Here is a 14,903-nt window from a genome sequence, read left to right as displayed (position 1 = left end):
TAAGTTTAGAATCCAACAGATTTCAGTAAATGACATGAATTTGGAATTCTTGTATTTGCAGTAAGGATTTGGGAGTGTGAAAAGAGAATCATTGAAGTTATGTTCAATGGATCTAGTTCACAAAGTAAAGATCATAGACAAACATAGTATGCATACTTGGTGTATGGCATGACTAGTGTTTAGAAAACATAGTGTACATGCTTGGAGCATGGGACAACTATTGTTTTAAATTCAAGAATAAAGTTGATAGCTGAAATAGTATACAATGAATAATGTGTAATCATATGGTGATAAATAAAAGGTGTTTTATTTATGTTCATAGGTTTTGATACCATATTGGATTCAATTATTATTGTTTTTTACTTTGCATGTTTTGACTTCCCGAATAAACTGGGTTATTCTTCCGGAATGACTAAGTTATTCAAAATATGTTGGAAGTTGATATGAATTAAGACTGTCATGGGTTGGCTTGTAGAGGTCTAAGGTGTTGGACAAAGGGCTACAACACTCATGAGTGCTCATAACTTCTGAGTATTGGATTCAACCCGCGCTCATTGGAATCACTTCATGGATTTTATCACGAGTGATCATGAGACGATAATATATTATATTCTTCAAACCTAGAGATATGAGTTGTTACTATGAGTTGGTTGTACATTGATTGCACGAAAACGCATTTGGTAACTCGGTGCTATAAAACGTGTCTTTGTGTATGATTCAACAAGTAGTAGAACAAGCCATATGAGTCGAAGTTTATCCATTCCTTTTACCTTCGGGATAAAAGCGATATTTGTGGGCCCCTCGATGATTTGATGATGACAAATGGAAGTGCTCGGCCGGGCCAGGACTGATTTGATTTGTTCAATTAGTCAGTCGTCATAAATCAGAAATCAGGAAACAACAAATGGACAGAGAGAATGATTATAATCCATGTCTCAGTCCATATGATATCTAGAATGGAGGAATATATGATCCCTTATCTAATGGACAAGTCACTGACAAAGGTCAGAGTTCATCTACAATGTCAGAGTTCGACAGAAGCTTTTGAGAGCTACGATTGCCAGTTGGTTCCTGAAGTCATACGCAATAATAGTTTTAGACTTATCCAAGTGGGAGACTGTTGGATTAATGTCTAAGTCCATAACTATAATTGGTAAGACTTGACCTGACCCGGCATGGTCCATTTGGGTTGCATGGCATCATGCACTTGGATAGACTATAATGAGAGAAATAAGACACTTATGGTTATTAATATATTATAAGTCCCAGTATATTAATAATAAGAATAATAAGATTATTTAATTAGTATTGATCAAGAATTAATCTAGGATTAATTAAGTGATCAAAAGAAGACTAATTAAATATATGGGTTGATTGTGTAAATCATCCATACTTGTATAGTGGGCTAATGCTCCATGGATAATCAAGTTGGGCTAAAACCTATAGGATGGTCCATGGATGCACCATGGTGTATTTGAACCCATGGATCCAAGGAAATGGAAAGTCATGACAATTAGGGTTTACCCTAATTGTAACACTATATAAAGATCTTGTTCTTGACAAAATCGGCCACTAGTGTGAAAAAATAAGGGCTAGCCGATTTCATGAGTTGTGGATTTCTCTCAAGTTATTCCAAGTGTATTTGGTGTTGTGTGAACCATTTGAGGTGTCACACTTGGGGCACTAGGCACTCAAGCTTCATGAAGACTTTCTACATCAAAGAGGTATGTATTCTATCTTGTTATATTGATAGTTTTATATGCTAGATTAGGATAATACCTTGGATGTTCTTATTTGCATGTATAATAGAGAAAACATAGATCCAAGGTATTTAGGGTTGCATGTACACTTAGGAGTGTTAGAATGATCAAAACCCAACACAAGGAATGTTGGTATGCTTGATGTCTTCGTGATTCTTGCATGTGTCTGTATTGTATATTTCCGAATTACGGTCTGATGTCGGGCGAGGCCCGAGGAATGTTTATATTTATGTTTCCGGACTACGGTTCGATGCTGGGTGGTACCCGATGAATGTATGCATGTTAGTTATACTTGTTGTCTTCGTGATACTTGTATGTGCATGGTAGGGAGGTGAGTGTGGGCGGTGCCTCATATCTCATCACTAGCTGAGTGTGGACGGGGTTCCATATCTCATCATTAGCAGAGTAGGGGTGAGGCCCATGATAGGCGAGGCCTTAGGAATGGAACATATAGTACTATGTATGATGCTTTATGTGCTAGCATGATTATATGATATTGTTTGTACATGTATAGCGGGCGGGGCCCAATGACAGGCGGGGCCTAGGAGAAATAGATTTGTATACCGAGCGGGGCTCGATGCCAGGCGGGGCTTGATGTCGGACACTGTCCGATGTCGGCCGGAGCCCGATGAAGGGGCGGGGGCCCATTATATGTGATTATATGTATGGTATATGGTAGTATGGGGAACTCACTAAGCTTCGTGCTTACGGTTTATAGTTTTGGTTTCAGGTACTTCCAGTTGCAAAGAGAAGAGCTCGGGATGACGGCATTGGACACACCATGATGTTTAGCCTGGGATGTTTACTTTGATGTTTTGATATGATACTCTGATTTGATGTTTGGAATACTATGACTTATGTTTTTGATGGAATGATTTTAATAATTATGGTTTATTTAATGGTTTAAAAATGAAAATTTTGGTCATGATTTATGGGATGTTACATTATATTCCAAAAAAGTTCTTCGAATTTTGTAAGCAAATCATAGCATTCCATATATTTCTTGGCCAATTTGTTATATTCCATAAATGTTATTCGCATTTTGTAAGCAAATCATAACATTCTATATATTTCTTGATATGTAGAGTGTATTTCTATGGGTATTTACGCTAAAAACATGTTAACAATAAGATTGAACATACGGACATAAAATCTAAGTAGATTAATATATAAAATTAACTGGTTTCATGGAATTCATTATTGAAAATAAAGAAAAGCTTCAAATGTTAGGTCACATTTTTTTTGGATTTTACAAAAGGGGAAATGACACAAATGCCCTACAAAGTTTCTAGGGTTGGTCGATTCAGTCTCTAAAGTTTTTTTCGGGCTTTATGGGTCCCTAAACTAGGATACAACCTGCTCTTTTAGTCACTGCCAACCTGTAATAGCCGGTTCAACATGCGACAATAACCATTAGACCAAAAAAAACTCACATTCTGCCCCTATAAAGCCAAAAAAATAAATTTGGGGATCAAATGCTTGTGCCACAAGATCGAAGTGATTTAGGAGAAGAAGAAACCTGAAAATGAGAAAATGAGGAGAAAACCTCGGTTTCAGAAATAAAATGAGCTGTTGGAGTAGGAATTTTGAAAGATCCTGACATAAACAGACATCTTTCTTCATCTAATTAAGTGAAATTTAGTAGTTTGTTTCTTTGATCTTGTGGTATAAGCATTTGATCCCTGAACGTATTTTTTTTTGGCTTTATAGGGGCACAATGTGAGTTTTTTTTGGTATAAATGGTCATTGTTGCATGGTGAACCGGCTATTACAGGTTGACAAGGACTACAAGAGCAGGTCGTATCCTAGTTTAGGGACCCATAAAGCCAGACAAAAACTTTAGGGACTGAATCGACCAATCCTAGAAACTTTATAGGACATTTGTCTCATTTCCCTTTTACAAAATCACGATATAGAATGTGGGTCCCATATATATAAGACCGGACTAGGGATGTTAACAGGACCAAACGGGATCAGAAATAACCTCCCCCGCCCCACCCCCGAATTCAACTGTTGCCCCCGCCCCCGAATACCTCCATCGCCCTCGGTCCCGCCCCCGTTTCCCTGTTTCATGGCTTAAAATTGACATTTATGCTAAAAATGCTATATTTTAGACTAAAAAAACTATTTTTCATAACTTTAAAAAACTTAAAATCTAGTTTTTTAGCAATTAAAAAACTTCAAATCCAACATTACAAAAACAACAAATCTAACAATACAAAATCGACAAATCCAACAAAATTACAAATATAAAATACAACAAATCCAACATTACAAATATCCACTTCACTACATAATCTATATCTATCAATTGTCTTGTGTTCTTCATTGTTTGACATCTGAAGATATGAATCTGAAAAATTGTTCACATAAAAAAAAATTAACCTTACTAAAGATTCTAATAAATCAAAAGCAAAATATAAACAAAATTGCATTTGCATCTGTCATCTGCTGCCATAAGGCCAAGGTACTTTCACATTTTTTCCTGCAATCTCGTTGTAACATTATTGATAACACTAAATGTAAATACATCAAATTTATTAAATTTGATTTCAGATTGATACACCAATGTTAGCTTCGGTCTTCAGAATGGACAAGACCTAGAATGTTAAGTCATTCTACAGTACATAAGCTTGAAGATGGTTTATTTCCTATGAGATTTAACAAAGAAGCAACATATAAAAACTTAAAAGTTGGATCAAACATTATTAGAATGGAGAGCAGTGAAAGAGATTTATTAAACCGGTTAACAATTGAATTACACAAATTAGATAGTGATATTCTTGTTGGCTACAACATATCTGGATCTGAACTCAATGTGCTTTTCAACAGAGTCAAAGTTTTTTCATTATTAACAAACGACTTAATAAATTTAATGTGAAAATTTGTATTACCATTGGCATTTAAGATGAAATCTATACTACAGGATAATCAAAAATAAGAGATGACCAATCTAATATTTCTTTAAAAAGCATAACCAATCTGATTTCAAACAAAAACTGAGTGCTTATCGTCGGAGGTTGGAAGAATGGTTGACAAGCGCTGGTGGAAGAAGGTTGGTCGGCGGCGACTGACGGAAGGGGGGAGATGGTGTAGACGGACGACGGCAGACGAAATTGAGTTGTACTCTTTGGTCGTCATTCCGTTCGTGGTCTTGTATCTTAGACTATTCTCAATTTGTCATAGTTCGATTGCTAGAGGCTAGAGAGGAGGTGTGATTTGTGAAGTTATTGAAGTGTGAATCTGTGACCGTGAAGACGAAGTCAAATAACCAATGTTTTAAAAACCGGTTTGAATCGGTCGGTCGAACCGGTTGGACCAGGAATCGGGGAAGAGAATGGTTCAACTATCACCGGTTTTATGTCTATTTCTGAACTGGACCGACCGGTTTTTACAAAAATCCAGTTGAACCAGTTCAATTAAACCGGTTGAACCGATTAAAATGAATAAAAACACATGGATTGAAACCTTTTGCATAATAAATTTTTGTAGTTTTTTTTTCACATTTATTAAAATTCTTTTGAATAAAAACACATCATAAATGTTATGAATTTTTTTGATATGTTTATATTCATCTAGGATTTTTTTAATGCATGTGGATTGATGTAAAACTAATGGTTATGAGTTATTTTAATGTACTCAGATTGATCTACAACTTGTTTTTATGTGTATTTTAATGTTTGAACTTGTGTACATCAAATTCTTGATTTGTGTATGTATGTATGTGTATGAAAATACAAAAAAGATGAAAATTATAGAAACCGGTTTACTCAGCGGTCGAACTGGTTAAACCGGTTGAACCAGAAACCGGTAACCATACCGGTTCAACTAAAAACCGGGTTTTAAAACATTGCAAATAATGACGGGATGAAATTGGGAGTTGGCAGCCATTTCGGATTACGGGAAGTGGAGTGAAGTTGCAAAACCCTAAAAGTTATATATATATATATATATATATATATATATATATATATATATATGGTTATTTTGTTTTTAATAAATATTGTGTGCCAAAATGCAAAGATCTGGACCATTGGATGAAATATAATCAAAGGTCATGATCTGAGGGTCTATGATAGTAGAATATGATAACATGTACCATATAATCATACAAATTTGAGCATAAGGACATTTTAGTCAATTAACCTATATTAAAAAAAAGATATTTTCGTATTTTTAGGATAATTAATTCCTTTATTTTTAAAAATCTTAATATTTTAAATTAATTTAAAATTAAAAATCCGATTTTATTTTGTCAGAATGATAGAATTTTAACCATAAACTAATAAATATATTTTTCAATTTTATTCGGTCAAAATGACAGAATGTCAACTATAAACTAGTAAATACATTCTGAAAGAATACACAAAATCGATTCTTAAACTAATAATATACCAAATAATTACATTGTATGATTGTGATTCATTGAATAATAACAAACATTCTAAAAAAATAACAAGTATAATTCTTAAAAAATAACAACATTATTAAACAATAAGTGTGGTCATTCTTCAAGCCTTTCCCATCAGGTCTTCAAGCCATTTCTATTTCCAAGTAATTTGTAGTGATACACTTGTGTTTGCATTCTGATATGAAAAAAATATAAAGAATAAAATTCGAGTTCATTCTTAGAGAACAATCATTGTAAAAGAATAAAATTAAAGCTTCGCTGCCTTTTTTGGTTGTCTAGGTCTGATCAATTTGTAGGATTACATGTAAAGAATATTTTCCTTCTTCATTCTGGAAGAATAGTAGCCTTCTTCAAACTAAAGCCCTCTTTATTCTAAAAGAATACTGCCCTCATTCTGAAAGAATTTTCAAGTTAACACTCATTTGGTAAAGAAAACAAGTTATATTACTGTAGGTGAAAATAAAAAATTTTAAAGTTTGAAACCATTTAAAGCTAAAGTTTGTAAACCTTTAAGTATTACTCAATTAATTAAAATATTAAAAAAAAGAGCATGGAAGGGATTTGCTGCCATATCAGCCAAGTCGATGATGATATTCACATGCAAACAAACAATAAATCATCACAAATGAAGGAATGTGAATGGAATGGAATGGAGTCAGTCATTACCTTGAGAGGGTGCAGTAACATTCTTAAAGAATTTATATTATCAAGAATATACCCAACGAACAAAACATTGATGGAATGAAAATCAAACGTGGATGGAAAACAATACCCATTCAAAACATACTTACATTCTAGACCATTTTCTCCAAAATCATGGAACCGGTATATGATCCTATATGCTCATCCTTAATAAGAAAATTAGCCAAATGCAATCTAACATATAGAATCTTTGCGAGCTCCCAGAATTTTCACTAATTTACTACCAAATTTATCAATCAAATCAAGACTGAAGAGACCCTACCTTGTGTTTCGATGCAACATTTCTGATTTGTGAGGGAATCAAGACTGAAGAGACGTGTATACTATACTTGCACGCATTCACAAATTGGTTTGGTGTCAGGCGCCATGGATATGCAACAAACTTTGTGGCGATCACAATGTTATCACGAACTTGTGTCTGTCCTGAACATCCAGTCAACCAACAACTTAGCAAATATATATGCATCACCAATGTTACACTGAAATAACAAGAAATCGTAGACTCCCAAAAATAATTAATTACATGTCAATTTTGACCAAATTAAGGCACACTATACAGAGTTTTACCTTCAAATTCACCTATGAACCTTCCAATAAGCTTCTCGCTCTGCCCATTTAGTTTACCAGTACCATAAGAATCAGCGGTTTCAAAGAGGTTAATACTATTATCGACAGCTAGGTTAAAAATTTGTTGAAGCTCAGTGTCCATGGATTCTTGGTACCCCTAAAGTAACTGATTGCCCCATGCCCAGGTTCCAAACCCCATGGGGGATACACTCATTGGCCCCAATTTCACCTATTAAAACCGAATCAAATACAACCATCGGAGTTAAGGTTATGAACGGAAATTGAGTTACCTTTTGCCATGGCCAGAGAAAGCAAGGTATTTTGAGAATCTTGATAGGCGAAGCAATCGGAGAAGTAAATAACATAGAGGGTGTTCTCGTTGACATTGATATGGCCATTAGAGTTAAGGTCCGCAAACGACTAAAAGAAACAAAGTTATTTCTAATAAAATAAAAAAATAGAGAAGGACAAAAAAAATTACAGCTGTGGATAAAAGAAACATGCTTACATTCGTGACCATTTTCTTCCTTATTGCCGATGTTCCCTGTAGAACTCGGGAGGGTTCCATCGATTGAAATCAGAGAAAGATGCATATGAGAGAAGATTGAAGATGGAATGTGAAATATGGGAAGGTGCGAGTCTAGAGATTTGAGGCGGTCGACGCCTAAATAGTCAAAGAAAAAGAAATCAAAACTTAATTTTCTTAATTGCAATATTTCAATTAAATGATTTCCTTAATTAAAAGTACAAAAAGTCCAAAATACCCTTTAATGATTTATTTGATTATTTATTATTTCTTGAATTCTCATTGGTGCATTTAAGCACACAATAGTTGCTAGAAACATTTGAACCTAGCTCTCTCTCTCTCTCTCTCTCTCTCTCTCTCTCTATATATATATATATATATATATATATATATATATATATATATATATATATATAAGTCTTTTTTATAAAACATTTGGGATTGCTTTTTAAACATAAAAGTCTTTTTTATAAAAGAATTTTTTTTAAAAATGATGTTTAAAATGTGTTTGACTTGCTTTTTATGACTTTTAAGTGATAAAAACTAAAAGTTACAAAAAAATAGGAATTTCTATCTTTTTTCTTCAGCCAACTTTTCCTTTTTGACTAAAAGTTATTTTAAAAGATCTTTTCAATTTATCAAACAACTTTTAGCAATTTTTAACTTTTTGAAAAAATTAAAAGTAAAAAAGATGATTAAAAATGAATCCCAAACATCCTTTTATATTAAATATATATTTATATACAAACAGGCTCCCGCAAGATTACGGGACGAAAATAACTACTCCCGACTCTGATCTCGAAAATGAAACGGGAATTAAGCTTGCCTCCGCTCCCGCCCCGATTTTTCTTAAATCGGACCTTACTAATGAGTTTGACCAGATTTCAGCTACTCCGAAATGGCCAGAGTTGGTTAGTTTCAGGAAAAAAAAAAAAAAGATAATTTTCTTTAAATAAATGAAAATGTGATTAATTTAGTTAATATCCCCAAATTAAAATGTCGGCCGTTCCTACTCATTTTATTTCCCAAACCTCTCTCTCCTCTCAAAGAAGAACAGGACAATAGTTTATCGTTATCAGAAGACTTTGTTCTATTCGCACAGGTCAACGGCTAACGAATGAAGTATGTGGCTGTGAATCTAATCGAAGCTCTTTTGTGCTAAATATTTGAACTGAAGAAATCCAGCAATCGAGTGCTTGTAACTCCAAAGTTACTCAGGACTTCAAGGTAATCTAAGTAAACTCAAACTTCAACTTCACCGATATACGAGCAGTAACTACACATCTTAAACTCTTCATCTACTTCGTTGATTGTAGTAGTTGTAATTGCAATTTTTAAAGGAATTTTTCTGTTTGGTGCCGATGACAGTGTGAATACTTGAATATTTGATCGAATTTTCTCGATTGCAATCCATCGTAAGTATATGCTATGCGAAAAGTGATGGTAAATTACATAAAAATTCAACCGCAATCATCAATTTGGGCTGTAAAACATGGCTTGAACTATTTCCTGTGGATTTAATTGATAGTAGGTGACACGTACAAGTACAAATTGTGTGCATTTCAATCAAAACTGAAAGCATTCAGCAGAACATTAATGATATGTTGAACATTGGCTATACCTATTTTTTTGTATTACCTTGTGTATGTTTTTACCCAGTTGGCTTTCTGACACATTAACAGGACAATGCCAAATAATTGGGTGATTCTAACGTAACCATGTTGTTTGATCATAATGTCAGATTGACATAATTTTGTGAGTTTAAGCATTAAAGTTAACACAGCTGTGTGACCTCTTTTGTATTCACTGTTGACTTGATACAGCCAAGTCAAATATGACATGGATCAGTTATTTGACTAGCATTTTGGCAGTTAATTTGGAGGGAAACTTGAACATAGGCGTAAAAAAAGAAAATCTGGTCATTTTTACACACATACATCTTTGACATGGCCAAGTCAAAGATGTACATGCTAAACGGAAAAATATAGCAGGCACAAATTTTCAGCTGCCAGTATCAAATTTGACCTAGTTGGTAAAAATTTGTGTAATGATTCCCGACTATTTGCTATTTACATATTGCTTTTTATATGAAAAAATGCATGTTGGTCATGTACATATTATAATGCCTCATTATTAAGAATTTGACGATACTATATAAGTAGTTTTTCTTACCATTGTACAAGTATCTCATGCATGATTTGAGCAAGAACTTGTAAAAACTTGTGCAATGACAATTGTTCGTTTACTCTTTCTCCTATACAATTGTGTGATATAAACTAAATGACATATAGTGTCTTTGCATATATAAATTTGTTCTTTAAATCAAAATATGATTAGTTGATGCTTGATAGACACCTGAGAAGAAACCTGTGTGGTAATTACCCCCAAAATATGGGATTCATGTGATGAGACAAATCAAAGATATACCATACCATCTACTTGTTATACTCTTACTGATAGATGTTATGTGTTTAAAGCTCCATATTTCCTACTATAATATACTTTCACACTCACTAGCTTTTTTCTTTTTTGTTTTCTAGGGTTTACTTCTACTTATGGCTGAAGCAATAGCAGCTGGTGCTGGTGTGGCAGCAGCAATTATCCAAGGTAAGACAGCATTATGGGAGCCACTTAAGCAAACAATTGCATTATCAAAAGATATGGACGAAATATATGGAGCTTTGGATGATGCAATGCAAACCCTCATTGCGAAAAGGGATGATCATGAGGACATGGTTCAAAGGCACAAGACAACAATGACACCATCCAATGCTTACACCAACTGGATTCACAGAGTAAATTTGGTTGCAAAAGAAGTGAACGATTTAAAAGCCAAATATACAAAAGAAAGGAAAAGGTCATCATGGTTTTCTATTGGTTCACGTTCTAGCTTCACTAAGAAGATGAGGAAGACTGCCTCACGGGTCTTTGCTCTTATGGAAGAAGATACACATTTGGTAGATGTTTTGGTTGACAAAAAACCTGCATGTGTTGTGGAGATGATAACTTCAAAAATTACAAATATTCCAACTCTCCAACAGCCATTAGAACAAACATTGGGTTGGTTATGTGACAAAAGGGTTAGAGGCATTAGAATCCATGGACTTATTGGGAGTGGGAAAACAACGATAATGGAGAATTTGAATAACCATGTCAAGGTTGCTGAAATGTTTGATATAGTAATCTGGGTAACAGTATCAAGAGAAGGAAGCATCGAGAACAGAGGCATCGACCAAATTCAGCAAGTTATTATCCAAAGATTGAAACTAAATATCGGGGTTATCACTACCATTGACCTAATTGCTTCTAGAATAAGAGAAGAGTTGACAAACATCAAGTACTTGCTACTTCTTGATGATGTTAAGGAAGATCTGAGCCTAGATAAGATTGGAGTTCCTATAAGCGAGAATGGTAGCAAAATAGTATTTACAACTAGGTTACGACATGTTTGCTCCTCAATTGCAACGAGACAAACCAATGTTGCAACATTAAACAGAAAGGAAGCATTGGATATGTTCAAAAGTGTATTGGATCGACCACATCTTGCAGAAAACTCCAACATTAAACGTCTAATGCCTCTTATAGTCAATTGGTGTGGTTATCATCCACTCATGATAAAGGTAGCAGCAGGTGTGTTTAGAGTGAAGGAGACCGAAGAGAGTTGGCATGATGGTTTAATAAACTTGAGAAAATGGCCAGAAAAAGGAGATGATACCATGCAAGAAATATACAAGTTATTGGCATGTTTTTTTGATTCCTTGAAAGTTGTCCAAAAGAAATGCTTCTTTTATAGTGCATTGTATCCGGAAGATAGTGACATTCAAAAGGATTGCCTACTAGACAATTGGGCAGCAGACGAACTTCTCGGCACAGTTGATGATGTGGAAGGAACACGTGTTAGTGGACGTGACATACTGGATTATCTTAAGACGCTCTCATTGGTTGAAGAAAATACTCAACAGTGTATTAGGATGCACAAATTGATTCGCCTAGCCGCATTATATAATTTGTCAACTAACGAAGACCAAGAAAATCTAGTAAAATTTGGTGAAGCATTGAAGAAGCCCTTGGATGTGGAATGTTGGAAAAACAAGAGATGGATCTCACTCGTTGACAGTAAAATGAATGCATTACCCGACGAACCAGATTGTCCAAAGCTTTCGACGCTATTTTTGCAGAAAAATCCTAATTTGGAAGTCATTCCACGAGCATTCTTTAATCATATGCAAGGTCTTCGTGTCCTTGACTTATATGATACAAGAATTTCATCATTACCAAGCTCTGTTTTGAACCTAGTCACCTTGAAAGTTCTCTATCTGCAAAAATGTGTGGCCTTAGTTGAGCTTCCTCATGATATTGGAAATCTTCAAAAACTCGAAGTGCTCGATACCCGTGGCAGCGGATTAGCAAACATACCACCTCAAGTTGAGAGATTGATCTGTCTAAGGCGTTTGTTGGTATCTTTCACTAGCTCATCAAGTAGCTCTCCTATTCAAGAAGCAACTGAAGACATCAAAGTAATCTCCAAGATTCCTAAGCTTAAAGAATTGGTAATTGATGTTGAGGAAGGGCTAGAGAAACTTTTATATGGTTTGATTGTCAATGTTGTTACGTTAACAAATCTTTCACTTCTTCAATTTTGTTCTCCTAACAAGGTGGTAGATCTCATCAAAGCTATAGGCGGTTGTTGGAAGATCAACTTTCCTAATGAAAAACTTCTTCAAAAGTACATCGACAAGGTAGAAAGCTCTAAACTCGAAAACTGCCAAATTTTTATAGGTTGTGATATCTCATCGCCTCCTCACATTATGAAGTTCATGCCATATTTCAAGTTCAATGGAGAAGTTAGCAATAACACAATCTCACAAGTACTTGGTAATGATGTTGCAATTGAATTGGTGAATCATAATGAACTTGAGCACTTATCCAACTTCACTCCTGCAAACATGAACAAAATCCGTAGTTGTGTTATCAAAGGTTGCAACAAGATGAGGACCATAGTGGATGGTAACACGGGAGGTAGCTTGATATTAAACAATTTGGAACAATTACACATGATCAATTTGCCATTTTTGAAGAACATCTCAGAAGGTCCAATGCAAGGTCTAAATAACTTGAAAACTTTGATTTTATGTAACTGTCCCATGTTGACATGGGTATGTACATATGGTGTAATTCTACAACTTCCCGAGATTCGTCATCTAGAAGTCAAAGGGTGCTCCGAGATGAAAGAAATATTCAGTGGGCCTGTAAATGTTGTTTCTCCAGTGCTTCCAAATCTAAAGAAACTAATACTTGTTGATATGCCTCAACTTACAAGCATACTGGTAAGTAACTCATTTGAGTGGCCTTCTTTAGAGAGACTTAAGATCCTTGGGTGTCCCGAATTGAAAAGATTACCTTTTCGGAAAGATGGTGCTGCAAAGCTGAAATCCATCGAAACAGAGAAAAGTTGGTGGGAAGCTTTAGAAAATGACAAGGATGTTAAAGAACAATTTCAACGCTATTGCACCTTGAGGTAAGAGGCGATTTATCCTTAATAAAATCTTTAGAGTACTAGTTGTATTTTACTGAAAAGTTAGATGATTATATAATCTATCATAGCAAAAAGAGATGCATTTGTGAACTTGAGCAACAAACATATATAGCAAACATGGGCTGTCAATTGTATTTATTTTAAGGGGTTTTGACAATAAAAAAGAATTTTCTTTCAAGATATATCTCAGATCATATAGTTTATTTCAACTCATGTTAATTAATTATCTTTGTAAAAACAGGGAAAAGTAATATTCCTTTTGGCATTGTAATATTGTTGGCCATTCTAATTATTTAGCAACTATACACCTTGTAAATGTTAATTGCCTCTCTACTTATTGAGCTACTATGTGTGATGTTCCGATCCTACATGCCCATTTTCCTAAACATTTATCCCTAATGAGCCCCAAAAGCAACATTATTTTAACAAGGAAAATTGGGTAATTTATGGCAGTTTATTTTTTGGTCAGAAGTATCAGGCAAAACATAATGTGCCAATACAACAACTGAAACTTGTTTTAAGTCAATAGTATAAGCACCAAACAAAAAATTGGGTAAAAATAAGAAAAATCTGTTAGAATATGTAGACAGAATGGTCTGAGTTGGCGTAACTATTGCTTTATGTTTTAACAGCTGAAGAGATCAAGAAAATGCAAATGACAATTTATGTCTGATGATGTGGCAACAACTCTAGTGACTGCAGCGCATTGGAATAATTGTATCACATGTTACCTTTACCATTACAATGGGATTCTAGGTTATGTTGTTGTAACACATATTAATATGTATTTGCTTTCATAAAATCCGTTACCACACGCCTACATATGTTGTTACTTGTTACATGTTTGTTCGATTTTATTTCTACATTGGTGGAAGGTTTTTGCTTAGTTATCATGTAAACCATGTATAGATTTTATCTGAGAAGTTTCTTGTTTTTATCTGAGAAATATGATACATCTATGTGTCCATTGTGTAAACTATAAGGAGGTTTTCCTTCAGTCTCAGCTTTATCGAATTTGTTTTACATGAAGTTTTATTGATTGTTACATGATTCTTGAGTTAGTAGTTCGTAAGTTTTGGCGATTGTGGTAGATATTTCTGTAGCTAAGAAGCTGGTTTTGTTAAAGTCCGAGTCTGGATAATAATTCTGCTCAGGGGAACATCTTTTGTATCACATATGTTCATGTATAGCAGTCAACTGTGGCATTACCCTATCAATATATAGTAGCCAGATAGTGTATCATGCTATAAGGAAGAAATATGATAAAAGTGCATATGGTCAACGTATAAAACACTACTACGCAGTCTTTATTTTCCATTACACATCCCAAAGTATTAAATGTTCCACTCTCTTATCTGAACAATGTAAACAAGGGACATCACATATTCCATACAAAAGGCA

At 34.4% G+C, this 14,903-nt stretch overlaps 1 protein-coding gene across 1 annotated transcript; it reads left to right on the top strand.

The window, feature by feature from the left end:
* The first annotated feature begins 8,986 nt into the window (after positions 1-8,986).
* On the top strand, positions 8,987-14,547 carry LOC145072533 (disease resistance protein RPS2-like). The gene is made up of 3 exons (XM_079018979.1): positions 8,987-9,193; positions 10,507-13,484; positions 14,135-14,547. The coding sequence occupies exons 2-3, from the start codon at positions 10,522-10,524 to the stop codon at positions 14,136-14,138; spliced, it is 2,967 nt and encodes a 988-aa protein (XP_078875105.1). The 5' UTR covers positions 8,987-9,193; positions 10,507-10,521; the 3' UTR covers positions 14,139-14,547.
* The last annotated feature ends 356 nt before the right edge of the window (positions 14,548-14,903 follow it).

The sequence above is a fragment of the Lactuca serriola genome, chromosome 9 (genome assembly GCF_051521515.1).
Source record: "Lactuca serriola cultivar US96UC23 chromosome 9, Lser_US96UC23_V15, whole genome shotgun sequence".
Lineage (NCBI taxonomy): Eukaryota > Viridiplantae > Streptophyta > Magnoliopsida > Asterales > Asteraceae > Lactuca > Lactuca serriola.
The sequence above is the reverse complement of the archived record's forward strand: the minus strand, read 5'-3'. Positions and strand labels throughout refer to the sequence as shown.

Coding starts and splice junctions, on each gene's coding strand:
- LOC145072533 (XM_079018979.1), top strand. CDS start 10,522: ATGGCTGAAGCAATAGCAGCTGGTGCTGGTGTGGCAGCAGCAATTATC.